Source organism: Lampetra planeri, chromosome 38, assembly GCF_965212315.1.
Source record: "Lampetra planeri chromosome 38, kcLamPlan1.2.h2, whole genome shotgun sequence".
Classification (NCBI taxonomy): Eukaryota; Metazoa; Chordata; class Hyperoartia; order Petromyzontiformes; family Petromyzontidae; genus Lampetra; species Lampetra planeri.
In genome coordinates this window covers 3,701,767-3,726,938 of record NC_136144.1, presented here as the reverse complement: position 1 = coordinate 3,726,938, position 25,172 = coordinate 3,701,767, and the positions used below count along the sequence as shown (strand labels likewise).

Below are 25,172 nucleotides of genomic sequence, written 5' to 3'. Positions count from 1 at the left end.
GTGTGGGCGAGTGAGTGGCTGGGTGGGCGAGTGAGTGGCTGGGTGAGTGGCTGGGTGAGTGAGTGGCTGGGTGAGTGAGTGAGTGGCTGGGTGAGTGAGTGAGTGGCTGGGTGAGTGTTTGGGTGAGTGAGTGGCTGGGTGAGTGTTTGGGTGAGTGAGTGGCTGGGTGAGTGGCTGGGTGAGCGAGTGAGTGAGTGGCTGGGTGAGTGAGTGAGTGAGTGGCTGGGTATGCGGGCTACATGACCTAGCCAACGCAGGCTTGCCTGCCGGAGGAGCTCACCGATGGGACTTTGTCCAGATCTTTGTAGTGTCTGGGTGAGTGAGTGGCTGGGTGAGTGAGTGGCTGGGTGAGTGGGTGGCTGGGTGAGTGAGTGGCTGGGTGGGTGAGTGGCTGGGTGAGTGAGTGGCTGGGTGGGTGAGTGGCTGGGTGAGTGAGTGGCTGGGTGAGTGAGTGGCTGGGTGAGTGGCTGGGTGGGTGAGTGAGTGTCTGGGTGGGTGAGTGGCTGGGTGAGTGAGTGAGTGGCTGGGTGGGTGAGTGAGTGGCTGGGTGGGACGGGGCCAAGAAACTTTTCCGCCCCCCCCCCCCCCCCGGGATGCGACGAGACGGCCGGGGGGGTTTGAGATGCAGACTTGGGACGAGGCGATGACGATGAGTGCGTGAGAAGATGATGATGATGAGTGCGTGAGACGAGGCGATGACGCGTGCGTGGGGCCGCTTGGGGTCTACGCCGCCACCACCGCTCCTGCTGCTGCTGCTGCTCGAGACGACGATGGCGGTGACCGTGCTGGTGGCGGCGGCGATGTCCACGCGAGACCAGACAGCAGGTGACCACAGTGCCCTGTGTGGGTGTGTCTGTGTGTGTGTGTCTGTCTGTGTGTGTGGCGAGCGGTGGTGTAGCGGTTAGCGCTACGCTGCGCTATGAACCCCGGCCACACGAGTTCGATTCCCACTCACGGCCAACACCGGTGACGATTATTTGAACCGGTCCTGGGCCTCCCCTAGGTCGACTCAGCCTCAAATGAGTACCCGGTGCGGTGTGTAAACATCGCCACTGGGGAGACAAAGGCGGTCGGGCGTGGTTATGGCCACCCATCCGTCGTGTACCGTTCCAGCCTTCATAGGTGCTCGCTAACAGCACTTGCCCCTACAGTCTGTTAAGGCTAAACGGGTGATCTTTGTGTCTGCACTACAAAGATCTGGACAAACTCCCATCGGTGAGCTCCTCCGGCAGGCAAGGCTGCTTTGGCTGGGTCATGTAGCCCGCATGCCCAGCCACCGCATGCCTAGACAGCTTTTGTTCGGCCGGATCGAGGGGGCTAAACGGGCGCAGCACGGGCTAGAGAAGAGATGGAGTGATGTGGTACAGGAGGACGTGGGCCGAGTGGACTTGCCGATGACCGGTACCAGCGGTGTCAAGATCGGCCTCTGTGGAGGAGGCTCGTGAAGGACGCTACTGGGCAGTTGGAGGCAGTCGCCCTCCAGCAACAACGGAGGGCGGAGGAGCGACGCTCACAACAACGAGCGGAGCGCCGGGTGGCTAAAGCACAGCGAGTTGGCAGAGTAGGGCGCACAGGTGATGCATCGGCCAGTCATCTCGGTCATCTCAGTCAGTCGACCCGTGGCACCTGCTGGGTCTGCCCCGTGACCTCCTGCCAGCGGGCTGTTCGACACTTCACGTGGCCTCAACGTGCACCTAGCCTGGCACAAGTGCCGTGGTCACGTCGCCGCCACTTAGTGGCGAACAGCGGTTGTTGTTGTGATGGAAGGGTAGCGGTTAGCACCCTGCGCTACGGAATTGACGACCCGAGTTCGATTCCCGCTCACGCCGTATCTTGTGCGGTGTGTAAACATCGCCACTGGGGAGACAAAGGCGGCCGGGCGTGGTGCTGGCCACCCACCCCCTCGTGTGCCGTGCCGGCCTTCATAGGTGCTCGCTAACAGCACTTGCCCCAACAATCTGTTAAAGGTTACACGAGGGATCTTTGTGTGTGTGTCTGTGAATGTGCGTGGGTGGCTATGTGAATGTGTGCGTGTGTGAATGTTTGTGTCTGTCTGTCCCTGTGTGAATCTGTGTACTGTGGTGACGTGCGTGTGTGTGTGTGTTTGAGTGGTGCGCACTGTGTATGTGTGTGTGTGTACCCCTGCCTATTTAAATGTTCGTGTGAACATACCCTAGGTCAACTCAGCCTTAAATGAGAACCTGCCACCGTGAATAAACAGCATCAGTACTCCGGAGACAAAGTTGATCTTGTAGGGCCGCCCCACCGCCGTGCTGGACTTAATAGGTGCTCGCTAACATCACTAGCGCCAACACCCAGTCAGAGGACGCACGTGGGAGCGCTGTGTTTTTGGCCGCTCGCTCGCGGTCACCTCGGCTCGATGCCTGCCCGAGCCGCGCAACGCTGACGATGACAGACGTGAATGTCAATCTGGCGCGCACATCCCCCAGGTCCACTCGGACTGAAACACGCGTTCCTGGTGCGGTGCGGCACCCACCGTCCCCTTGCGCTGTGGCCTTAATAGGCGCTCGCTAACTCCGTGGGGCCCAAAAGTTTCAAAAGAGTACAGGGGAGATGTTTGTCTCCGTCTCGCGAAGCAGGTATGCACCTGAGGGTGTGTCCGTGTGCGTCTCGCTATCTGTGGGGGGTGCGGGGTGACGTCTGTGCGTGTCCGTGTGGATCTGTGCGTGTTTGTGTCCATGCCCTCCAGCCTCGTTGATTCCTCCTCCCGTGTTGAGGACTCGGTCTAGCAGAATGTTGCGCCTCTTCATCCACCGCCGCGTTCAACCACCACGCCACTCACACACCAACCACCACTCACTCAACCACCACGCCACTCACACACCACACCACTTTACTCAACCACCACACCACTCACTCACTCAACCACCACTCGCACACCAAACCACTCGCACACCAAACCACTCACTCACTCAACCACCACGCCACTCACTCACTCAACCACCACACCACTCACTCAACCACCACGCCACTCACACACTCAACCACCACACCACTCACTCAACCACCACGCCACTCACTCACTCAACCACCACACCACTCACTCAACCACCACGCCACTCACACACTCAACCACTACACCACTCACTCACTCAACCACCACTCCACTCACTCACTCAACCACCACGACACTCACTCACTCAACCACCACACCACTCACTCACTCAACCACCACGCCACTCACTCACTCAACCACCACACCACTCACTCACTCAACCACCACTCGCACACCAAACCACTCACTCACGCACTCAACCACCACGCCACTCACTCACTCAACCACCACACCACTCACTTACTCAACCACCACGCCACTCACTCACTCAACCACCACACCACTCACTCACTCAACCACCACTCGCACACCAAACCACTCGCACACCACGCCACTCACTCACTCAACCACCACTCAACCACCACGCCACTCACTCACTCAACCACCACACCACTCATTCACTCAACCACCACACCACTCACACAGTCAACCACCACGCCACTCACTCACTCAACCACCACACCATTCACTCACTCAACCACCACACCACTCACTCACTCAACCACCACGCCACTCACTCAATCAACCACCACACCACTCACTCAACCACCACGCCACTCACTCACTCAACCACCAGACCACTCACTCACTCACTCAACCACCACACCACTCACTCACTCAACCATCACGCCACTCACTCACTCAACCACCACACCACAAACTCACTGAACCACCACACCACTCACTCACTCAACCACCACGCCACTCACACACTCAACCACCACGCCACTCACTCGCTCAACCACCACGCCACTCACTCACTCAACCACCACACCACTCACCCACCCAACCAATCACCCACCCACTCAGCCACGCACTCACCACACCGCAGGTCACCTCCCTTCTCTTTCAGCTTCTTCCCTTGCACCGCTCCGCTTTGGAAATCCCTCTCCATCCTCTCTTTTCCCCAAGCTCTTGCAACAATAGCATTGCCCCTTTGAAGAAATAAATTATCAAACTCTCACCGACTGTTCAAAACAGAGGGCACGTTTTCCTCCACGCGTCCGCGTGCGACGGAGACCTACGCTTCTACGCTGCTCGGCCTGCAGTCTGCAGCAGCCTTCCCCTGAGGATAGTCCCCACCTTTCTCTGCGTTCCATTCTTCAGACGTCCCCCCGTCTCTCTGTGTGCGAAGAGTCCGAGGTGTTTGTTTACCCGCGAACGATCCGCGAGTCACCGGGACCGTGAGTTCCAATCCCGGTTTGGTTGCCCAATCAGGCCGTCGTTCCTCCAGCGTCCCTTTCAACGGGCGCCACTTTTTGAGGGATCACTTTGGTTGCTTTATGAGACGACTCTGCCCCGCCGTAGGAACGTGGAATTTCCCCCACGGACTCTGTGATGAAATGAGAAGATGGGCACCGGCTCAGAGCTCATCTGAGCAGGAAATCGCTTTGGATTTTTCGATTTAAAGCTTTCGTGACTGCAGGGATTCATCTTCTTAGTTCTTTCGGTAAAGTCACGTAGAATGGAAATAATAAAATAATAAAAATCAAACATAATACAATAATTCTCACGACGTTTCTCCACCTGAGGACGGCTGCTTGCGTTGTGGCCGAAACGTCGTGATAATTATTTTATTATGTTTTATTTTTATTATTTTATTATTTACATTCTACGCGACTTTACCGAAAGAACCAAGAAGACGCTTTGGATTTGTTTTTGAAAAGCCTCGCCGAGTTTCGAGACTCAGTTTCCAGGAGGGTCTTGGTCAATTGGGGATGTTAGTCCCGTCTCAAATTGTGGTTAGTCAGCTGTCGGCGGTGAGCGGAGTGAGAGACGCGGAGGCCACTCGGCTCCCTCCATCCAGGCCACGGGGTGACGTGCGCACGGAGAGCCCTCGCGTAGGAACGCGCCTCGAGGCAAGTCCCTGCACGCGACGCCTGCCGATAGGCGCACGTGGGCAGGTGTCGGGGGGGGGGAGCGGTGGCGCAGCGGTTAGCGCCACGGCGAGTCGAGTGCGGGTGTGCGCTGCGGATTTTCACTTCAAGCGACGGGCGGGGTTTGAACCGGCCCCGCTTTGCTAACCCCCCCCTCCCCCCGCCTCGTCCATCCGCGGTGACCAGCGTGGTGAAGTATGGTCAGATAACCCCCAGAAACAAACACGACGCGGGGTTACCCTCAATCCGGCAGCGGAGCGAGGCCAGGGAATTATGTTTGTACACGATTGTTACACGCGCGGGTCGCAAGGCCTGGAACCTGCGTGATGAGAGGGGAGACGGTGGCTTGGAGGAGGGGGAGGAGGAGGGATTGCTGCGTTGGGGAGGAGGGTTTTGGTGGAAGAGGGTTGGGATGGAGGAGCGCTCTGTGCAGGAGGAAGTGTTTCTGTCGGAACGGAGACGCTCGGTCGCAGAGAGCGGAGTGGCAGACGAGGAGAGGGGAGTCTGGAACCTGGACTTGACCAGAGGCAGGAGGGAGTCGGGGGGAGTGGAGTGAGATGGGAGGGGAGTGGAGTGAGATGAGAGGGAGTGGAGTGAGATGAGAGGGGAGTGAAGTGAGATGAGAGGGGAGTGGAGTGGAGTGAGATGAGAGGGGAGAGGAGTGAGGGGAGTGGAGTGAGATGAGAGGGGAGTGGAGTGAGATGAGAGGGGAGTGAGATGAGAGGGAGTGGAGTGAGATGAGAGGGGAGTGGAGTGAGATGAGAGGGGAGTAGAGTGAGATGAGAGGGGAGTGAGATGAGAGGGGAGTGAGATGAGAGGGGAGTGGAGTGAGATGAGAGGGGAGTGAGATGAGAGGGGAGTGGAGTGAGATGAGAGGGGAGTGAGATGAGAGGGGAGTGGAGTGAGATGAGAGGGGAGTGGAGTGAGATGAGAGGGGAGTGGAGTGGAGTGAGATGAGAGGGGAGTAGTGAGCTGCGGCATAAATAACTTCATTCAGCAACAAACAGAAAATATGACCAACAACAACAAGCGCGCCTTGCACGACGAGGAATCGAACACTTCTCAGGCTTAGAATTCCCTGCGGTGCAAATCTTCTTGGGCAGAATTACCAACCACGTTGGAACACAACACAGATTACAGAAATGAGTTACAGACACCGCTGTAGACACTCACGATGTGTGTCACATGTGAAGTGACCGCGGTAGTAGCTGTAGAAGAGTGAAGAGGAGGTGACTGACCGCCCGCCGGGGAGCGAGCGAGCGTGCGAGTGTGCGAGTGTGCGAGTGCTGGATCGCCGTGCCCCTGCGTGGCGAGCGAGTTGAGTTCCAGCTCTGAGCTGGCAGCGTGTCTCCTGGCGGTGGACGGTGGATGCGCTTTGTTCGGGACTGAATGAGACGCGCACGATGTCGTTATTGTTGTTGTTGCGATCGTTGTTGTTGTGATTGTTGTTGTTGTGATCGTTGTTGTTTGTGCGATCGTCGTGGTTGTTGTTGACGCGCCGCCGCGTGTTTTCCCACGCAGCCTCGGTGCCGGCCCGCGCATCTCGCTGCGCAGGCCGCGCGTGCAACCCGCCGCTGGGCAACCTGGCGCAGGGCCGCAGCCTCTCCACCCTCACGCAGTGCGGCCTCAACGGCTCCGAGCCGGCCTGCGTGGCGGCGGGCGGCTCGCCGGAGGAGCGCCACTCCGGCCGTCGCCGGCGCCGCCACCACCGCCGCGGCCGCGAGACTGAGACGGAGACCGAGGGGGGGGGCGGCCGCGTGCCGTCGCGGGCCGTGCCGCGCGGTGTGCGACTCGCGGGCGGGCGGGGGTGCCACGCGGGGCCCCTCGGCCATGGCCGACTCGCCGTTCGCCCGCCCGCGCTCCTGGTGGCAGTCGGCGGGCGGCGCGCGGGCCGACGAGGTGCGGCTCGACCTGGGCGGGGAGTTCCTCTTCACCCACATGGTCGCCATCTTCCGCTCGAGCCGCCCGGCCGCCATGCTGCTGGAGCGGTCGCGCGACGGCGGCGCCAGCTGGACGCCGCTCCAGTTCTTCGCGGCCGACTGCCGCGCCGAGTTCGCGCTCGCCGACGACGCTGACGAGCCGGGCGCCGTGTGCACGTCGCGCTACTCGCAGGCGCGGCCGTGCACCGGCGGAGAGGTGGGACGCGCTAGCGCACGCGGCACGGTCGCACGCGGCACGCACACGCCATGCGCGCACGCGGCACGGACAAAGGTCGCCCGGATAGCGTCCGGCGTGTGCTGTTAACGAGCAGCTGCGAAGGCCGCACCTCCCGATTCGCACGGCTGGCTGCGTACGGCGCGGAAGAAATTCAACGTACCTACGGGGCTAAAAGGTGGCGAAGGGGTGGTGTGGCCAGTACTGCCACAGCCGCCTTTGTCTCCCTGGTCGTATATTCACTTGAGGCTGAACTTGCGTAGAGAATGCCCAGGACTGGTTCGGCTGTAACTCGTCCGTTGATGTCCGGGAATCAAACTTGGGTCTCGGGGCGTGATCCACTTCACCAGTGCACCACCCCTCGCTTGCACACAAAATAAAAAGATCCCCCGTATAGCCTGTACAGACTGTTGGGGCAAGTGCTGTTCGCGAGCACCGATGGAGGTCGACACGGCACACGAGGGGGAGGGTGGTCAGCATCTCGCCCGGCCGCCTTTGTCTCCCGCGTGGCGAATTTTTATCACACCAGGTACTGATTTGAGGCTGAGTCGACCTAGAAAGGCCCGGGACTGGTCCAGATAATCTTCTCTGGTGCTGCCGTGAGCAGGAATCGAACTCGGGTGGCCGGGCTTGTAGTGTAGCGCGCTCACCGCTGCACTCACAAGCCCATGCACACACGCACATGTGAACATGCACACAGATTTCGATTTAAAGCTTTCGTGACTGCAGGGATTCATCTTCTTGGTTCTTTCGGTAAAGTCACGTAGAATGGAAATAATAAAATAATTAAAATAAAACATTATAAAATAAAACATAATGAAATAATAATTAAATAATAAGAAATATTACATAATAAATAATTTTATTATGTTTTATTTTTCTTATTTTATTATTTCCATTCTACGTGACTTTACCGAAAGAACCAAGAAGATGCACACCGATGCACACAAGTATCACATACACAGCGTCCCTGTTTTTCAGAGTGTGGTCGGTGGTTACACAAATGACATTACGAACACCAAGTTCGTATGGCCAATCATCCCTCCGTGGTCTATAAAGAGAGTACTTTCAAGTTTAATTGCCAACAACTGACATCCTGCGGCATAGCCTGATCCCCCACCCCCTCCCCGCCATGGGGATGTGGACAATCCAGCCCGGCTGAGGAATGCTGATGGAGACGGTGGGGGGGGGCAGCGACCATGCGGAGTGGTGGTGACGGTGGTGGTGGCGGCGGTTGTTGCGATTGTGACGGTGACGGTGGTGGCGGTTGTTGCGGTTGTGGCGGTGACGGTGGTGGTGGTGGTGGCGGCGGTGGTGGCGGTTGTGGCGGTTGTGGTGGTGGAGACTGCTTGAGCGCCGAGCCCCGCGACCGCCGAAGGGCTTTGTGTGCGTGGTGACAAAGGCGACCGGCGGCGCTCCTTGGGGGAGCGTCGCTCATCGTGGCGCGCGGCCCTGGCACCGCTCCAGTGCGACGCGGCGGCAGCGGCGGCGGCGGTGACGGCGGCGGCGGTGACGATGATGGAGAGTGCGTCGGGGTCGTGGCAAACGGAATGTCGCGCAGAAGGCGAAGGCGCTCCGTTTGCGCTCCATTCCGGGCACCAGGCCAGTGGTGGAAATTCCGCATTCTCGTGGCAGGGTCCGCTGACCTACAACAAGTGGTGGTGGAGTTGACTCCTTGCCAGGATGCCAACTCCGTGACTTCTAGGTCATGGGTCGGTGGAGTTCACCGCTCGCCGAGGCTGTGGGTGGTTAACGCCCCGATTGTTATTCGGCGACGAGACGGATAGACGGAGGCCGTGAATGGGCGAGCGTCCTCCGCTCGAAGCGACGGCGCTCGGTCTGAATGCGGCGGCGTTCCCGTGAGCCGCCGTTGGAAGCGTCGCGCGGACGATTCTGGAAAAGTTTTCGCTTTCCCAGCGCGCGGGCGGAATGCTAACGTGGCGCGTCGTCTAAAAATATGAGGCGGTGAAAATAAAGCGAGCGGGGGTTTGTTTTTTCTCTCTCTCTCTCTCGCTTTCTTTCTCCGGCTTTAATTCGAACCCTGAAAAAGTCAATATTTGCCTTCCTTTGAAGCAAATTGAACGCGAGAGAGCGAGCGCGGAGCGAGCGCGGAGCGAGCGCGGAGCGAGCCGCCGCGGCCGACCCGCACGCCGCACTCTGGGCTCTGGGGCCGGCCAGAGGAGGAAGAGAGATGCTGGGTGCGATTGGGTACGATGGGTGCGATGGGTGCGGCGATGGGTGCAATGGTTGTGATGGTTGTATTGGGTGCGATGGGCGCGATGGGTGCGATGGGTGTATTTGGTGCGATTGGGTGCGGTGGGTGAGATTGGGTGTGATGGGTGCGATGGGCGCGATTGGGTGCGATGGTTGTGATGGGTGCGATTGGGTGTGATGGGTGCGATGGGTGCGATTGGGTGGGATGGGTGAGATGGGTGCGATTGGCGCGATGGGTGCGATGGTTGCGATGGGTGCGATTGGTGCGATAGTTGCGATGGGTGCGATTGAGTGCGATGGGTGCGACGGGGAATCTTCCCGTAGGCTGGGGGCGAGGACTCCCAACCGCCTGCTGCTGCCGCCGCGAGTCCAAAGTCGACCTGTCCCACGATGAAAGCCGCCCGCGGGCAGAGCGGCGGTGCCGCCCGGTTTTTGCGGCACGCGTGCCGTGCGGGCTTCCCCGGTCCCGCCGCCGCCACTCGGGGTTGTCACGTCTCGCCGGGATGGCCCCACCGCCCCCCCGCGTTTGTCCCACGTACGGAGCGCGCGGCGGCGTTCGACTCGGCTGGGGTAGACGCGGGCAGGCGGGCGGGCGAGGAGAACGACGGAGTGGCAGCCGAGAGGAGAATTTATTTTTGTGCGCGATTTTTTTTTTTTTTCCGCGATCTCGCGCTGCCGGGGCAGAACGGAGGCAGCGGGCCGGGGCGTTTTGAGGAACTTGCAGCCGTGGGGTCGAAGCGGCGGTGACCTCGGGATGGCGAATCAGCGGCGGTGGCGACCGTCGCGTCTGTGCCCCTCGACTCCTTCACATTCGCTGCACAAACCCCATTCGGCGTGCCCGGCTTTCTTGTTTTGTTTTACGCTCCCGCTTATTGTTGTATTTCATGAGATTACCGGTCGTGCAGGGAGCAGGATGTTGACCGCCCCGAGTAATGATCCACGCCGTTTTAAGACGCACGGCGCGTCTGCAGGGAGCCGCGGAGCGAGCGTTGTTCACGGCCGCCCCTGTGGTGTTGTGGTTGGCTTCGCAGCGCCCCTGTGGTGTTGTGGTTGGCTTCGCAGCGCCTCTGTGGTGTTGTGGTTGACTTCGCAGCGCCCCTGTGGTGTTGTGGTTGACTTCGCAGCGCCCCTGTGGTGTTGTGGTGGGCTTCGCGGCGCCCCTGTGGTGTTGTGGTTGACTTCGCAGCGCCCCTGTGGTGTTGTGGTTGGCTTCGCAGCGCCCCTGTGGTGTTGTGGTGGGCTTCGCGGCGCCCCTGTGGTGTTGTGGTTGACTTCGCAGCGCCCCTGTGGTGTTGTGGTTGGCTTCGCAGTGCCCCTGTGGTGTTGTGGTTGACTTCGCAGCGCCCCTGTGGTGTTGTGGTTGACTTCGCAGCGCCCCTGTGGTGTTGTGGATGACTTTGCAGCGCCTCTGTGGTGTTGTGGTTGACTTCGCAGCGCCCCTGTGGTGTTGTGGTTGACTTCGCAGCGCCCCTGTGGTGTTGTGGTTGGCTTCGCAGCGCCCCTGTGGTGTTGTGGTTGACTTCGCAGTGCCCCTGTGGTGTTGTGGTTGACTTCGCAGCGCCCCTGTGGTGTTGTGGTTGGCTTCGCAGCGCCCCTGTGGTGTTGTGGTTGACTTCGCAGCGCCCCTGTGGTGTTGTGGTTGACTTCGCAGCGCCCCTGTGGTGTTGTGGTTGGCTTCGCAGCGCCCCTGTGGTGTTGTGGTTGACTTCGCAGCGCCCCTGTGGTGTTGTGGTTGACTTCGCAGCGCCCCTGTGGTGTTGTGGATGACTTTGCAGCGCCTCTGTGGTGTTGTGGTTGACTTCGCAGCGCCCCTGTGGTGTTGTGGTTGACTTCGCAGCGCCCCTGTGGTGTTGTGGTTGACTTCGCAGCGCCTCTGTGGTGTTGTGGTTGACTTCGCAGCGCCCCTGTGGTGTTGTGGATGACTTTGCAGCGCCTCTGTGGTGTTGTGGTTGACTTCGCAGCGCCCCTGTGGTGTTGTGGATGACTTTGCAGCGCCTCTGTGGTGTTGTGGTTGACTTCGCAGCGCCCCTGTGGTGTTGTGGTTGGCTTCGCAGCGCCCCTGTGGTGCGGTGGTGGTTGGCTTCGCAGCGCCCCTGTGGTGCGGTGGTGGTTGGCTTCGCAGCGCCTCTGTGGTGTTGTGGTTGACTTCGCAGCGCCCCTGTGGTGTTGTGGTTGGCTTCGCAGCGCCCCTGTGGTGCGGTGGTGGTTGGCTTCGCAGCGCCCCTGTGGTGTTGTGGTTGACTTCGCAGCGCCCCTGTGGTGTTGTGGTGGGCTTCGCAGCGCCCCTGTGGTGCGGTGGTGGTTGGCTCTGCAGCGCCCCTGTGGTGTTGTGGTTGACTTCGCAGCGCCCCTGTGGTGTTGTGGTTGGCTTCGCAGCGCCCCTGTGGTGCGGTGGTGGTTGGCTTCGCAGCGCCCCTGTGGTGTTGTGGTTGGCTTCGCAGCGACTCGGCTCAGCTCCCCTCCCGGCTCGTGGCTTTGCCTCGTGGCCGCTTCGCTCGGCACAGTCGGCCCCACTGGCCCAAGCCGTTAAACGGCCAGCAACAAAGAGCATTGATCAAGGTTGCAACGGACGGGAGCGTAACGCGTTTCTTAGATTGAACCGGATTGTTGTTGTGGTTGAGAGACATTGGGGGGGGGGGGGGAAGAGACGATGACGATGATGGGAGGAGGGAATTCCCAGGTGGAGAAGTGCGAGAGAAGTGCGGTGACCTGTGGTGGGTCGGTGGATGGACAGGCGGGCGAGCGGGCGGGCGAGCGGGTGGGCGAGTGGGCGGGCGAGCGAGCGGGCGAGTGGACGAGCGGGTGGATGAGTGGGAGCAGTAGTGCGGTGGTTCGCGCGTTGTGCTACAAATCCGCACCTCCGATGAGCACGGTTGGCTAAGCACGTTGAGAAAGACGTTCAGCAAGTGTACACGTGCAACCTGGTGACCCAAGTTCGAATCCCGCTCACGGGTAAGGGAGGAGTGGCGGGGGATGGGGCAGGGGTGTCGGGATCCGGGTACCCAGGGACCGATGGTCGTACCAACAGTACTGGACAGCACGCGTACCGTGGCTCTCGTGCACTGTCCTGTGCACCGCGCGTGCACCACGCGTGCACCGCGCGTGCACCACGCGTGCACCACGCTGAGAGGTCACGGCAGGTCGCGCGGGGTCGGAGGTTAACGAGCGTGGGAGCCAGGAGGGAGCCAGGAGGGAGAGGGGAGTGAGCGGAAAGCAGAGAGGGATCATGTGGGGGGGGGGGGAGGGGGGGTTGTCGGGAGCTGAGCGCTGTGACGCACACACTCGCTAACACAAAGACAAAGATCCCTTGTGTAGCCTTAACAAACTGTAGGGGCAAGTGCTGTTAGCGAGCACCTATGAAGGCCGGCACTGCACACGAGGGGGCGGGTGGCCAGCACCACGCTCGGCCGCCTTTGTCTCCCCAGCGGCGATGTTTACACATCGCACCAGGTACTCATTTGAGGCTGAGTTGACCTAGGGGAGGCCCAGGATCGGTTCAGATAATCGTCACCGGTGTTGGCCGTGAGCGGGAATCGAACCCGGGCCACCAGGTTCGTAGCGCAGCGCTAACCACTACACCACCGCTCCCCAATAACACACTCACAATCACGCTCCCTTAAACTTGCAAAAGCACTCACACTCTCGTACACATGCATACAGACACAACCCTGTAAAGCCAAGCGCTGTTCGCGAGCACCTATCAAGGTCGGCACCTTTGATTCCACAGTGCCGGTATTTACATACCACAGCAGGTACCCATTCATGTTAAAGTCTAACACACATTAACTCACACCACCACCCTCTCTCTCTCTCTACTGAACAAAAGACAACGACCCCCCCCCATATAGCCTCAAATAAACTGTTCGTGCAACTGCTGTTCGCGAGCACCTGTGAAGGCCGGGACGGTACACGAGCGAATGGGTGGCCAGCACCACGCCCGGCCGCCTTCACTCTCCTACCCACTCACCCACCCACTCACCCACCCACTCACCCACCTACTCACCCACCCACTGACCACACTGACAGTCACAACAACTCACCCACCCACTCACCCACCCACTCATCCACCCACTCACCCACCCACCACACCGCAGCTCACTTCTCTTCCCGCTTGTTCCCTCGCGCCGCTCCACTTGGCAATACCCATCACCCCCCCCCCCCCCCCCCCAAGCTCTTCTCGCTATCGCCCGTGGCTCAAATCACGCGCCTTGCCGTTGTGGGGCTTTTGGGCCTGTGCCTCGTCATCGTTGTCGTCGGCGCTAGCGATCAGCTCGTAGCGCAGGGCGATCGGCAGCGACGTCGTCTGCCGGCAGGGGGCAATGCTGCTGCTGCGTAACCCCAATTGAGCAATTGGCGGTGTCGTTTTTCACAAAGTTTTGACCGTATTTCACGACACGTGCACAGGCCGCAGCGTTAACCAGGGCGTCCGGCCGGGTTCGAACCGCGTACGTGCGCAGCAAGCAGCAAACTCGCCTCCGCTGGGCAGCGTCACGACCACCTCCCTCCCCCCTCCCCCCTCCCCCCTCCATCCCTCCGTTGCCCTCCTCTCCCTCTCTCTGTTCCTCCCCCCTCCCTCCTTCCCCCCTCCATCCCTCCCTCCCCCCTCCTCCCTCCGTTGCTCTTCTCGCCCTCCCTCTGTTCCTCCGTCCCCTCTCCCTCCCTCCGTGTCACGTGCAGGTGATCTTCCGAGCCGTGACCCCGTCGCGACCCCTGGATGACCCGTTCGGCGCCGCTGCCCGCCAGCGGCTCGGCGTCACCAACCTGCGGCTGCGCCTGCTCAGGCGGCAGGAGTGCCGGCGCTGCCCGGCGCCACCGCCATCCGGCGTCGCCTCCAGCGCCGTGAGTGGCGGCGAGGACGCGGACTCGAGCCCCGGTCACTTTGCCGTCTACGACCTGATCCTGCGCGGGAGCTGCCTGTGCCACGGCCACGCGGAGCGCTGCGAGCCGGCACCCGGCGCCTCCAGCAGCAGCAGCAGCAGCAGCAGCAGCCTCGTCTCCGTGAGTGTGGAGACGCCTTGCGTGTGCGAGTGTGTGCGAGTGTGTGCGAGTGTGCGAGTGTGGAGACGCCTTGCGTGTGCGAGTGCGCGAGTGTGCGCGTGCGTGAGACGCGCGTGTGAGCGCAGCCCAGTGCGTGTGTGTGTGGCCGTGGTGCAGGTGCACGTGTGAGTGCAGCCCAGTGTGTGTGTGTGGCCGTGGTGCAGGTGCACGTGTGAGTGCAGCCCAGTGCGTGTGTGTGTGGCCGTGGTGCAGGTGCACGTGTGAGTGCAGCCCAGTGCGTGTGTGTGTGGCCGTGGTGCAGGTGCACGTGTGAGTGCAGCCCAGTGTGTGTGTGTGGCCGTGGTGCAGGTGCACGTGTGAGTGCAGCCCAGTGCGTGTGTGTGTGGCCGTGGTGCAGGTGCACGTGTGAGTGCAGCCCAGTGCGTGTGTGTGTGGCCGTGGTGCAGGTGCACGTGTGAGTGCAGCCCAGTGTGTGTGTGTGGCCGTGGTGCAGGTGCACGTGTGAGTGCAGCCCAGTGCGTGTGTGTGTGGCCGTGGTGCAGGTGCACGTGTGAGTGCAGCCCAGTGCGTGTGTGTGTGGCCGTGGTGCAGGTGCACGTGTGAGTGCAGCCCAGTGCGTGTGTGTGGCCGTGGTGCAGGTGCACGGCCGCTGCGTGTGCCACCACCACACGGAGGGGCAGCACTGCGAGCGCTGCCACCCCATCTACAACGACCGGCCCTGGCAGCCCGGCAATGGCAAGACCGGGGAGCCCAACGAGTGCCAGAGTACGCACGCATGCACGCACACACGCACGCACACACGCACACACGCACGCACACACGCTCATACACGCACACACGCACACACACACGCTCATACACGCACACACACACGCTCATACACGCACACGCACGCACACACGCACACATGCTCATACACGCACACACGCTCATGCACACACGCATGCACACACGCATGCACACACGCATGCACGCACGCACACACGCACGCTCATACACGCACACGCTCATACACACACGCACGCACACACACACGCTCATACACGCACGCACGCTCATACACGCACACATGCACTCGCACACGCTCACGCTCATACACTCACGCACGCACGCGCACACGCTCATACACACACGCACACACGCACACAAACGTGTACATCTGCTGTATTGTCTGTGGCTACATCTTCTATCCGGCCAGGGGCTCGGCGGTAGAGCGAGCGGCTCATAAGGTTGCGAGTTCACATCCTAGTTGAGGGTCCACTCGGGCCATTGTCCCTCCCTCCCCCCGTCTCCCCCCCCCCCCCCGTCCCTGCAGAGTGCCACTGTAACGGCCATGCGGACAGCTGCCACCTGGACCGCGCGCTGTGGGAGGCATCGGGGAACCGCAGCGGCGGCGTGTGCGACGGCTGCCGCCACCACACTGAGGGGCGGCACTGCCACCGCTGCAAGCCGGGCTTCTACCGGCACCCGGTGGAGAGCGGCACCTCCCCGCGCACGTGCCGAGGCACGGCACGCCGCCACCCTCACCGCCGTCACCACCGTCACCACCCTCACCACCGTCACCACCCTCACCACCCTCACCACCGTCGCCGCCCTCACCACCGTCACCACCGTCACCACCATCACCACCTTCACCACCCTCACCACCGTCACCGCCCTCACCGCCGTCACCGCCGTCACCACCTTCACCACCCTCACCACCGTCGCCACCCTCACCACCCTCACCACCGTCGCCACCGTCGCCACCGTCGCCACCTTCACCACCCTCACCACCCTCACCACCGTCACCACCTTCACCACCCTCACCACCCTCACCACCGTCACCACCGTCGCCACCCTCACCACCCTCACCACCGTCACCACCGTCGCCACCCTCACCACCCTCACCACCGTCGCCACCGTCGCCACCGTCGCCACCTTCACCACCCTCACCACCCTCACCACCGTCACCACCGTCGCCACCCTCACCACCCTCACCACCGTCACCACCGTCGCCACCCTCACCACCTTCACCACCTTCACCACCGTCACCACCGTCGCCACCCTCACCACCCTCACCACCGTCGCCACCGTCGCCACCGTCACCACCTTCACCACCTTCACCACCCTCACCACCCTCACCACCGTCACCACCGTCACCACCGTCGCCACCCTCACCACCTTCACCACCTTCACCACCCTCACCACCGTCACCACCGTCGCCACCCTCACCACCTTCACCACCTTCACCACCGTCACCACCGTCACCACCTTCACCACCCTCACCACCGTCACCACCCTCACCACCGTCGCCACCGTCGCCATCTTCACCACCGTCACCACCCTCACCACCGTCACCGCCCTCGCCACCCTCGCCGCCCTCACCACCGTCACCACCATCACCACCCTCACCACCGTCACCACCGTCACCACCCTCACCACCCTCACCACCGTCACCACCGTCACCACCCTCACCACCGTCACCACCCTCACCACCGTCACCACCCTCACCACCGTCACCACCATCACCACCCTCACCACCCTCACCACCCTCACCACCCTCACCACCCTCACCACCGTCTCCACCGTCACCACCGTCACCGCCGTCATCTTCACGCAATCATCTTCGTCGGTCTCTCTTCTTCACGTGGACGCCGACGACGTAGAGGCCGCTCCTTGCTTCCTCTTGCCATCTTTGTATTTCTCGCACCTGGAGAGCCCCGAGAGAGGGGGACACGTGGACCCCGAGCCCATCCAGGGTGTCGGCCGACGCGATCTCCCCGGGGGGCGGGGCGATCTCCCCGGGGGGCGGGGCGATCTCCCCGGGGGGCGGGGCGATCTCCCCGGGGGGCGGGGCGATCTCCCCGGGGGGCGGGGCGATCTCCTCGGGGGGCGGGGCGATCTCCCCGGGGGGCGGGGCGATCTCCCCGGGGGGCGGGGCGATCTCTCCCCGCAGGCCTCCGCTGCTCTCTGCCAACTCCGGCTGCTCCTTCTTCCTCCGTTTGGGTTCGGGTTTGGGTCAGGCCTCCTCCTCCTCCTCCTGCGCGGACGGCCGCATCCCCTGCGCTAACGCCCCCTCGTTGGTCGAGCAATCGTCCGATCGCGCCGCTGATTTCACCATTCCAGTTGTAGTTTTTTTTATTCGCAACGTAGTCGAAGTGCTTCGCAAAGTCGGTTTTGTTAGCATGGCCGCCCCTTGCAAAACGAGATGCTCCATTCCAGGTAAAATATTCTCGTAAAAAAACCCAACGTAGAATAGTTTTGTTTTCATGTTTTCAACAACGTGGTTTTGTTGCCTACTCTCGTTGAGGTTTAAGAAAAGCTTCGGGGGACGGTCCTGGCCCGCGGTAGCAGGACAACATTGCTTGAGTTGAAGACGTCCTGTTCTGGACTTGCTGCGCCGTACAACAAGGCCACCAGTGGGAATGTTGTAGGCCTCCAGTCTCTTCACGTGATCATTAACATCATCGTCATCATCATCATCGTCATCATCATCGTCATCATCATCGTCATCATCACCGTCATCATCGTCGTCATCATCATCGTCGTCATCATCATCGTCGTCATCATCATCGTCGTCATCATCATCGTCATCGTCATCATCATCGTCATCATCACTATCGTCATCATCACTATCGTCATCATCACCGTCATCATCATCGTCATCATCATCGTCGTCGTCATCATCATCGTCATCATCACTATCGTCATCATCATCGTCATCATCATCGTCATCATCACTATCGTCATCATCACCGTCGTCATCGTCGTCATCATCATCGTCGTCATCATCATCGTCGTCATCATCATCGTCGTCATCATCATCGTCATCGTCATCATCACTATCGTCATCATCACCGTCGCCAAGTCAAGGTTTCCCCATCCTGATATGAGCCTTTCGTGCTGCTCACCTCCACTGACGGGTCCTGAACACGTGTTGGAAATTCCACACTCGTGGCGGTTGTGGCGGTTGTGGTTGTGCTTGTTGCGGTTGTGGTAGTGGTGGCGATGTTGGTGGTGATGGCCGTGGTTGTGATGTTGGTGTGTGATTGTTGTGGTGATGGTGGTGTCGGTGGTGGCAGTGGCGGTAACGTTTGTGATTGCGGCGGTGACGTTGGAGGTTGTGGGAGCCGTGGTGGCGGGCTGTGGGAGCCGATCTCGCAGGCCCAGCGTTGACTGATTTCACGTCACGCGGCGCCATCGTCCATGGCGACGTCCCGACCGTGACCCCGTGCGACTGAAGCGTCGTGAGCTGCTGGGATAAAGGGCCCCCCCCTTCTCTCCCCCCCCTCCCCCACCCGCAGCCTGCGAGTGCCACCCGTTGGGCGCGCTCACGAACCAGCGGCAGGCGAGCTGCGACCCCGGCACGGGGTACTGCTTCTGCAAGCCCGGCGTGGGGGGGCGGCACTGCGACCGGTGCATGATGGGATACTGGGGCTTCGGCGAGGGCGGCTGCATCCCGTGCCACTGTGCGGGCTCCTGCGATCCGCACACGGGCACCTGCACCGAGGGGTGATGCACGCTCACTCACGCTCGTTCACGCTCACTCACGCTCACCTATACTCGCCTAAGCTCACCTGCGCTCACCCACGCACGCTCGCTCACGCTCACTCACGCTCACTCACTCACGCTCACTCACGCTCAACTGCGGGGCAACTGTCCCAATCTCGCCGCCCGCCGGGTGTGTGTACTGTGCGGCGGCTTGGTGTATGAAGCGGAACGACGGGTGAAGGCGGAGCGAGGGGGTCGCGCGCGGCGAGGAACCTCCACAGCCCCGCACAGGAAAGTCAACGCCAGTTCCTGCTCAAACGAGCGGCGACAGCGGGGGGAGGGGAGGGGGGGGGGTTCTCGGCCCATTGGGGGACGGCGCAGGGACCACTTTGACGTTACCCCCCCATCCCCCCCCCCCTCCCCCCCCCCCCACTCTGCCGCCCGCAGGTTCGACGCGGAGCCCCGCCACGAGGTGCCCGTTGGCGGGCGCATCCCTGACCTCATCCCCTCCTCGCCCAATCGGCACGCGGCCAAGGCGGGCTGGGAGGACGAGCAGCAGGGCTTCTCGGCCGCACGAGACCCGGGTGAGCGGCAGGAGGGTGGCGGTGGCGCCGCTGCAAACGCTTCCCGCGGCGGGAAGGGGCCGGCTTCGATTTCTGGTTTCGGGCGCCTTCCCGTGCCGAGTTTGCCCCACGGCAAACCCGCGGCGGCGTGTGCCGGGAGCCGCCGTGTGCCGGGAGCCGCCGTGTGCCGGGCTGCGCGAGGCCGTATCGAGCCCGGCGCGCGGGGAGGGATTTGAAATCTCCGATTGGTGGCGTTGGGACGTGGTGCGTTTGCAGGGAGCGTGAGGGTAAATCGTGGTGATCTCCTGTCCCTTGTCGCGCAGGGAAGTGCCTGTGTAAGGACAGGAGCATAGCGAGCGTGGAGGAGTTCTGTGCGATGAAATACACGTACGGTAAGAGAGCACAGTGGCCGCCAACGCCACCCCCTCGTGTGCCGTGACAACACTTGGCCCGGCAGTCTGTGTGAGCTACACGGGGGACCTTTGTGCGTGTGTGTGTACGCGCGTGTGCGTGTGTGTGCGCGTGTGTGTGCGCGTGTGTGTGTGCGTGTGTACGCGCGTGTGGTAACATAGCGGTTGGCGCGCTGTGCTACGAACCCCGCTGATGGCCATCACCGGTGATGATTATCTGAGCCAGTCCTGGGCCTCCCCTAGGTCCACTCTGCCTCAAATTAGTACCTGGTGCAGTGTCAAAACATCGCTGGGCGTGTTCTTGGCCTCCCATCCCCTCGTGCGCCGTGCCGGCCTTCACAGCTGCTACTCGCTAACAGCTCTTGCCCCAACAGTCTTCTAAGGCTACACGTGCGCTCTCCGTCTTCGCGCAGTGCTGAAGGCGCGCGTGCTCTCGGCGCACGACCGCGGCTCGCACGCCGAGGTGAACGTCAAGGTGGACAAGGTGCTGCGGGGCGCGCGCCGGCGCGGCGACTCCTCGGGCGGCACGCTGTACCCCGAGTCGTGGACCCACCGCGGGTGCACCTGTCCCGTGCTCAACCCGGGTGAGTCCCTCGCCCGCCCGGCTCGCGTCGCCAACCGCTCTACGCCGCTCGCGCTCCCAGAAGGCCGTGGGAGAGGCGTCGCTCTCCCGCCCTCGCCGACGCTCGCGGACGCGCGGCAACGTCCCGACGGGAGCCCCCCCCGCCCCGCCCCCCCCGCCCCGCCCCCCCGCGACGCCGCACGGCCGAGGTGGGGGGGGGGGGGAGCGGTCCGGCGATTTGGCATCGCGGCAGCGAGGAGGAATGGGAGCATGTGGCGGCGGTACGCGCGGATTAAACATTAATCCGTTAGAAAGCCCGTAAATTCCTCGACGAGGACTCGGCACAAACAGGCCGAGTGTTGACGCCGCTCGGCTCGGCGGCGGTGGGGGGGGGGGGGGGGAATCGGCCGCTCCGTGGCGGACTGCGCCAAGTTCTGGCGGAGCCAGGAAAGTTTCCCGCAACTCTTGAGCATCTCTGTCAGAGAGGGCGGGGAATTGAACTCTGTGCAGCTCGCTGGAGAGCGGCGTTTTGTCTCGTGCGGAAGCGCGGTGACGTCCCTCTCCAGCGAGTGGTCCCTCGCGAGCCATCGTGGAGACGCAGCCTCTCCCAGGGGGGGTGACGCCCTCGCCTCGTTTGAAATCTCTCCGCGTCCGCTCCGTCCGAACCAAACGTTTTGCCCCGATGTCGCGCCCGGCCGAATGTTTCGGCTCGTTCTCGATAAAAGGCGAGTTGCGCGCTTTCACGAGAGCGCAGCGGGGTGAACGCTCGTTTACACGGCCGAGTGGAGGGAGCGATTTTGTCAGTCCGCGATCGATGAAACCTCGTGGTCGTCTCGCCGCACGCCACGCTCTGCCAACGCTCTCTCGCGTCTCCCTCCCTCTCTCTCTGTCTGTTTCGTGACAGGCATGGACTATTTAATCGCCGGCCAGGAGGACTTGAAAACCAAGCGGCTGGTCGTCGACCTCAACAGCTACGTCAAGCCGTGGAAGAGCAGCGTGGCCAAGGAGGTGATGGCCTTCCTGAGGGCCGGCTGCCCCAAGGCCTAAGCGCGACCGTGCCGCCCTTGCGGAGGGATTCGGCGTCGACGCCTCCACGGAATCCTCCCCTCGGAACGGTTCCCGAGACGGTGCGGGCCGCGGGCTTCGCCCGGCACCGAGGCAGCACGCGGTGCCGGGCGGACGTTCGGTTTGGGACGCCGGGCAGCGGCTGGCCGGGGAGACGGTGAGAGATCGCCAGCCCGGGGCCTCTCGCTCGGGGTGTGAATTCCACCTGAACTGTTGGGACGTCGGTGGAATCTCCGGGCGGTGACACTTTGGCGAGGATCGCCGGAGGAAGCTCGCGCCTGCGATGAGTTGGAGGAGGAGCGGCCCGTGCTGTGGTGGGAGCGCTGGAACGGTTCTCTATGCACTTTGCCCCGCCGTGCCGGCCTCCCGAAGGCCACGAAACGGGGAGCGGTCGATGCTCGTGAACACGAAGGGAGCATCGCAGCGATTCACTCCGCTACTCCTAAAGCGGTGGCCGCTACTGCTGCTGGGTTCGAGACGTTGTCCGCGCGTGAATCCTGCTGTCCAGGGTGACAATCCTCGACACGGGTTGTCTTGTCAACACTCCCCCCCCCCCCCCCCTGTGAACATTGCCCTCATGCCAGCACGGCGCACTGTGGCCCCTGGCTGCTTGCTGATGGATCTCAGCCCACTATGTCCACCAGCGCCGGTGGCTGCCCGCTTGGGAGAACGCCAGGAAAGTTAAATAGAAACCCCGCGAAGCCGAGACTTGAGCCCAAGTAGCTGTGCAAGGAACGGCAGGGAGGGAGGAGGTGAGAGGCAGGGGGGGGGGGGAGTAGAGAGACACGGGGAGGAGGGGAGAGACACGGAGAGGTGGTGGAGAGACAGGAGGAGAGAGACACGGGGAGGAGGGAGAGAGACACGGGAAGGAGGAGAGAGAGACACGGGGAGGAGGTGGAGAGACACTTGGGGGTGGAGTGGAGAGACACGTGGAGGTGGAGTGGAGAGACACGGGGAGGAGGAGAGAGACCCGAGGAGGAGGAGGAGGAGGAGAGAGACACGGGGAGGAGGGGAGAGACACGGGGAGGAGGGGAGAGACACGGGGAGGAGGGGAGAGACACGTGGAGGAGGGGGAGAAAGACACGGGGAGGAGGAGGAGAGAGACACGGAAGGGAGGGGGAGAGACACGGAAGGGAGGAGAGAGACACGGATGCAGCGGCACACCCAGAGGTGACACCCAGAGGTGGCACCCAGGACCTTCTCCCTGGCATCACGCGAAGTTCGTGTGTTCGTCACATGTTCATGCCACCACGTGGCACTGTGATGGTTAGATCCCAGTAGGAGTTTGACGACTCAACCCATCAGCTTATCCCTTCTAAGGTCGCCCTTCAACAACAACGGAGGGCGGAGGAGCGACGTTCATAACAACGAGCGGAGCGCCGGGTGGCTAAAGCACAGCAAGTTGGCACAGTAGGGGGCACAGGTGGTGCATCAGCCAGTCATCTCAGTCAGTCGACCCGTGGCACCTGGGTCTGCCTCGTGACCTCCTGCCAGCTGGCGTTCGACACTTGACGTGGCCTCAAGGTGCACATGGCCTGGCACAAGCGTCGTGGTGACGTCACCGCCACTTTGTTGTTGTTGTGTGCGTGCCCGTGTGCGTGCCCACGTGCCCACGTGGCCACGTGCGTGCCCACGTGCCCGTGTGTTTCGCTGGGAGACGGCGGTTCCACAGAGCTGTGAGCCCGGCTCGCGACGAGTTTGAAACGGCTCTTCCCTGCGTGGCACACTGGGGAACTAACGGGTTAACAGTTCACACGCTGCCTCTCTGGGTTGGTTTTTAAACGTCAAGGAAATTTGTTTTTCACTTGATAACAAAAAAAAGTATTTTGCCTACAGGTGTCATTTAAATGTACCCAGGCCGCTGGACTGCCGTGATTTGTGTAATTCAGTGGGACAGCGATGAGCATCAGTTTCTGTTCGGCACGCTCCCTAAAAGCGCAGTCACCCACGCGATTGTGTCTGCAACAACCATCAGTTATGCTTGAACGAATCCATCCGCTAAATATGGACAAGTTAAAATGCATTAAGCCCAGCGATGCCGCCTGGTGTGCCCTTTCACGTCACGGTATTATATGTGGTGTTGATGTTCGATGGGAGGGCTCCATTTCTCTGTCACGGCTCTCTAAGAATTCTGAACCCGGTGCATGGCTACAGAAACGTCCCCCGTGTGACTAAGGCCATTCACCTGCGGTGTTCGCGAGCACCTATTAAGGGCGACGGTGCACGAGTGAGTGACGTTATCGCCGCCACGCCAAGTCGCCTCTTTGTAGCCTGTACCCGGAGGTTACCACCACCACCACCACCACATTAGGTGCTCATTCCAGGCTTAGTCGACCTGGGGGAAGCCCGCTCCAGATTCAGAAACCAACTACCACCGTGTTGTGGTTCACTACTGGTTTTACAGGATGTAGTGAAGTGTGCTAACCACACTGCCACCGCTCTTTACGTACAAAAAAATAACCCCCCCACACAGCCTTGTAGACTGTAGGGGTAAGTGCTGTTAGCAAGCTCCTATTAAGGCTGATGCGGGGCAGGTAAGTGGGTGAAGTGAGCAACAGCATTCACGGGGGGGGGGGGAGGGGAGTTATTCCCGAGTGCTATTAATCGTCACACACAAAACTAAGTATCAATTATTAAGGCTGAGTAGACCTAGGAGTGTCCCAGGAGAGTTCATGTACCGCTCGATCGTGAAGATGTGCGTCACTGCTGGGAGTGGACCCCAGGTGGCTGGGACTGGAGTTTGGTGTGTGGGCCACTTGGATGTCTCTCCCCATGCAGCAGAGGTCGCAAACGGGTTTTGATTCCTTACCCGCACCCGTACCCGGCCGCACCAGGGTCGCAAACGGGTACGGGTACCCGATTGCGACCTCTGGGATGAAGCCATGTTGCAGGCGCGGGTGGGTTGATTCTAGGATCTTGAATTGCGAGAAGAGACAAGACGTTGGGAAATGAGTGACAAACGGTGACTCGCCAGTGACTCACGGCCTACTCGTACCCGGCCGCACCAGGGTAGCAAACGGGTACCCGGTTGCGACCTCTGCCATGCAGCGAATGGTTTCTGAACTGGTCCTGTGGGCCTCTCCACCCACCTTCACGAACCCGAACTGACAAGCGTGGTGTGAAGTTAGGTAAAATGACCCCCTCGCCCCCCCCCCGTGACTGTCACAGCGTGGGGGTTGGGAGAATGACCGCGTGTCTCGCTGTGTGGAGGGGGGGGGGGCAGCCACTCGAAGCGCCGTGGTTCAGTTGAAACGTTCCGAAATGTGCGTCTCTGCGTTCACAGCCGGAAGAACATCGCTCCCATTGTCACAGCCTAATTTAACACATTCGAAATGCACTTAATTTATAGACAAGCAATTTGCAACGAGTCCACACGAAGCAGTGCTTAATGCTGTTAGGTTATTTAATTGCACGTTAAAAAGTAATTTGCTTAGCTGTCGGGAGGACCGGAGATAATATTTAAAATGAGTTTTAAAATACATTTTGTACATGTGTACGCGCGTCGTGTTCACACTTGTTTCTCTATAAAGGAACCCCCCTTCTCCATCCCTCCTCGACCGAGGCGTGTTTCCCTGGCGAGAGCTGCTGAGTGTACCCGGCGTTCGTGTTACGTGTCCGCTAAACGTTGCGTCCGTTGTCACCGTTCGCGCAGTGAGACACTCTTAGGGGTTGTACGGACATACATTGAAGTTCTTTCGCACCGTACGTAGCCGAGCGTGCTAGTCGCAGGTGCGGGGTAAGGACAAACTGAACCCAACAAAAGCAGTTCTAAGGAAATTCGTT

The 25,172-nt window shown here is 61.1% G+C and overlaps 1 protein-coding gene across 1 annotated transcript; it reads left to right on the top strand.

Moving 5' to 3' along the window:
* LOC144731206 (netrin-4-like) lies at positions 1–24,937 on the top strand. The gene is given in 11 exon segments (XM_078612203.1): positions 1–825; positions 6,475–6,697; positions 6,699–7,089; positions 13,999–14,319; positions 14,958–15,084; positions 15,635–15,823; positions 18,603–18,810; positions 19,237–19,373; positions 19,676–19,744; positions 20,176–20,346; positions 21,229–24,937. Coding segments are annotated over 11 exon segments (2,109 nt in total). The 5' UTR covers positions 1–695; the 3' UTR covers positions 21,372–24,937.
* Positions 24,938–25,172: the final 235 nt, after the last annotated feature.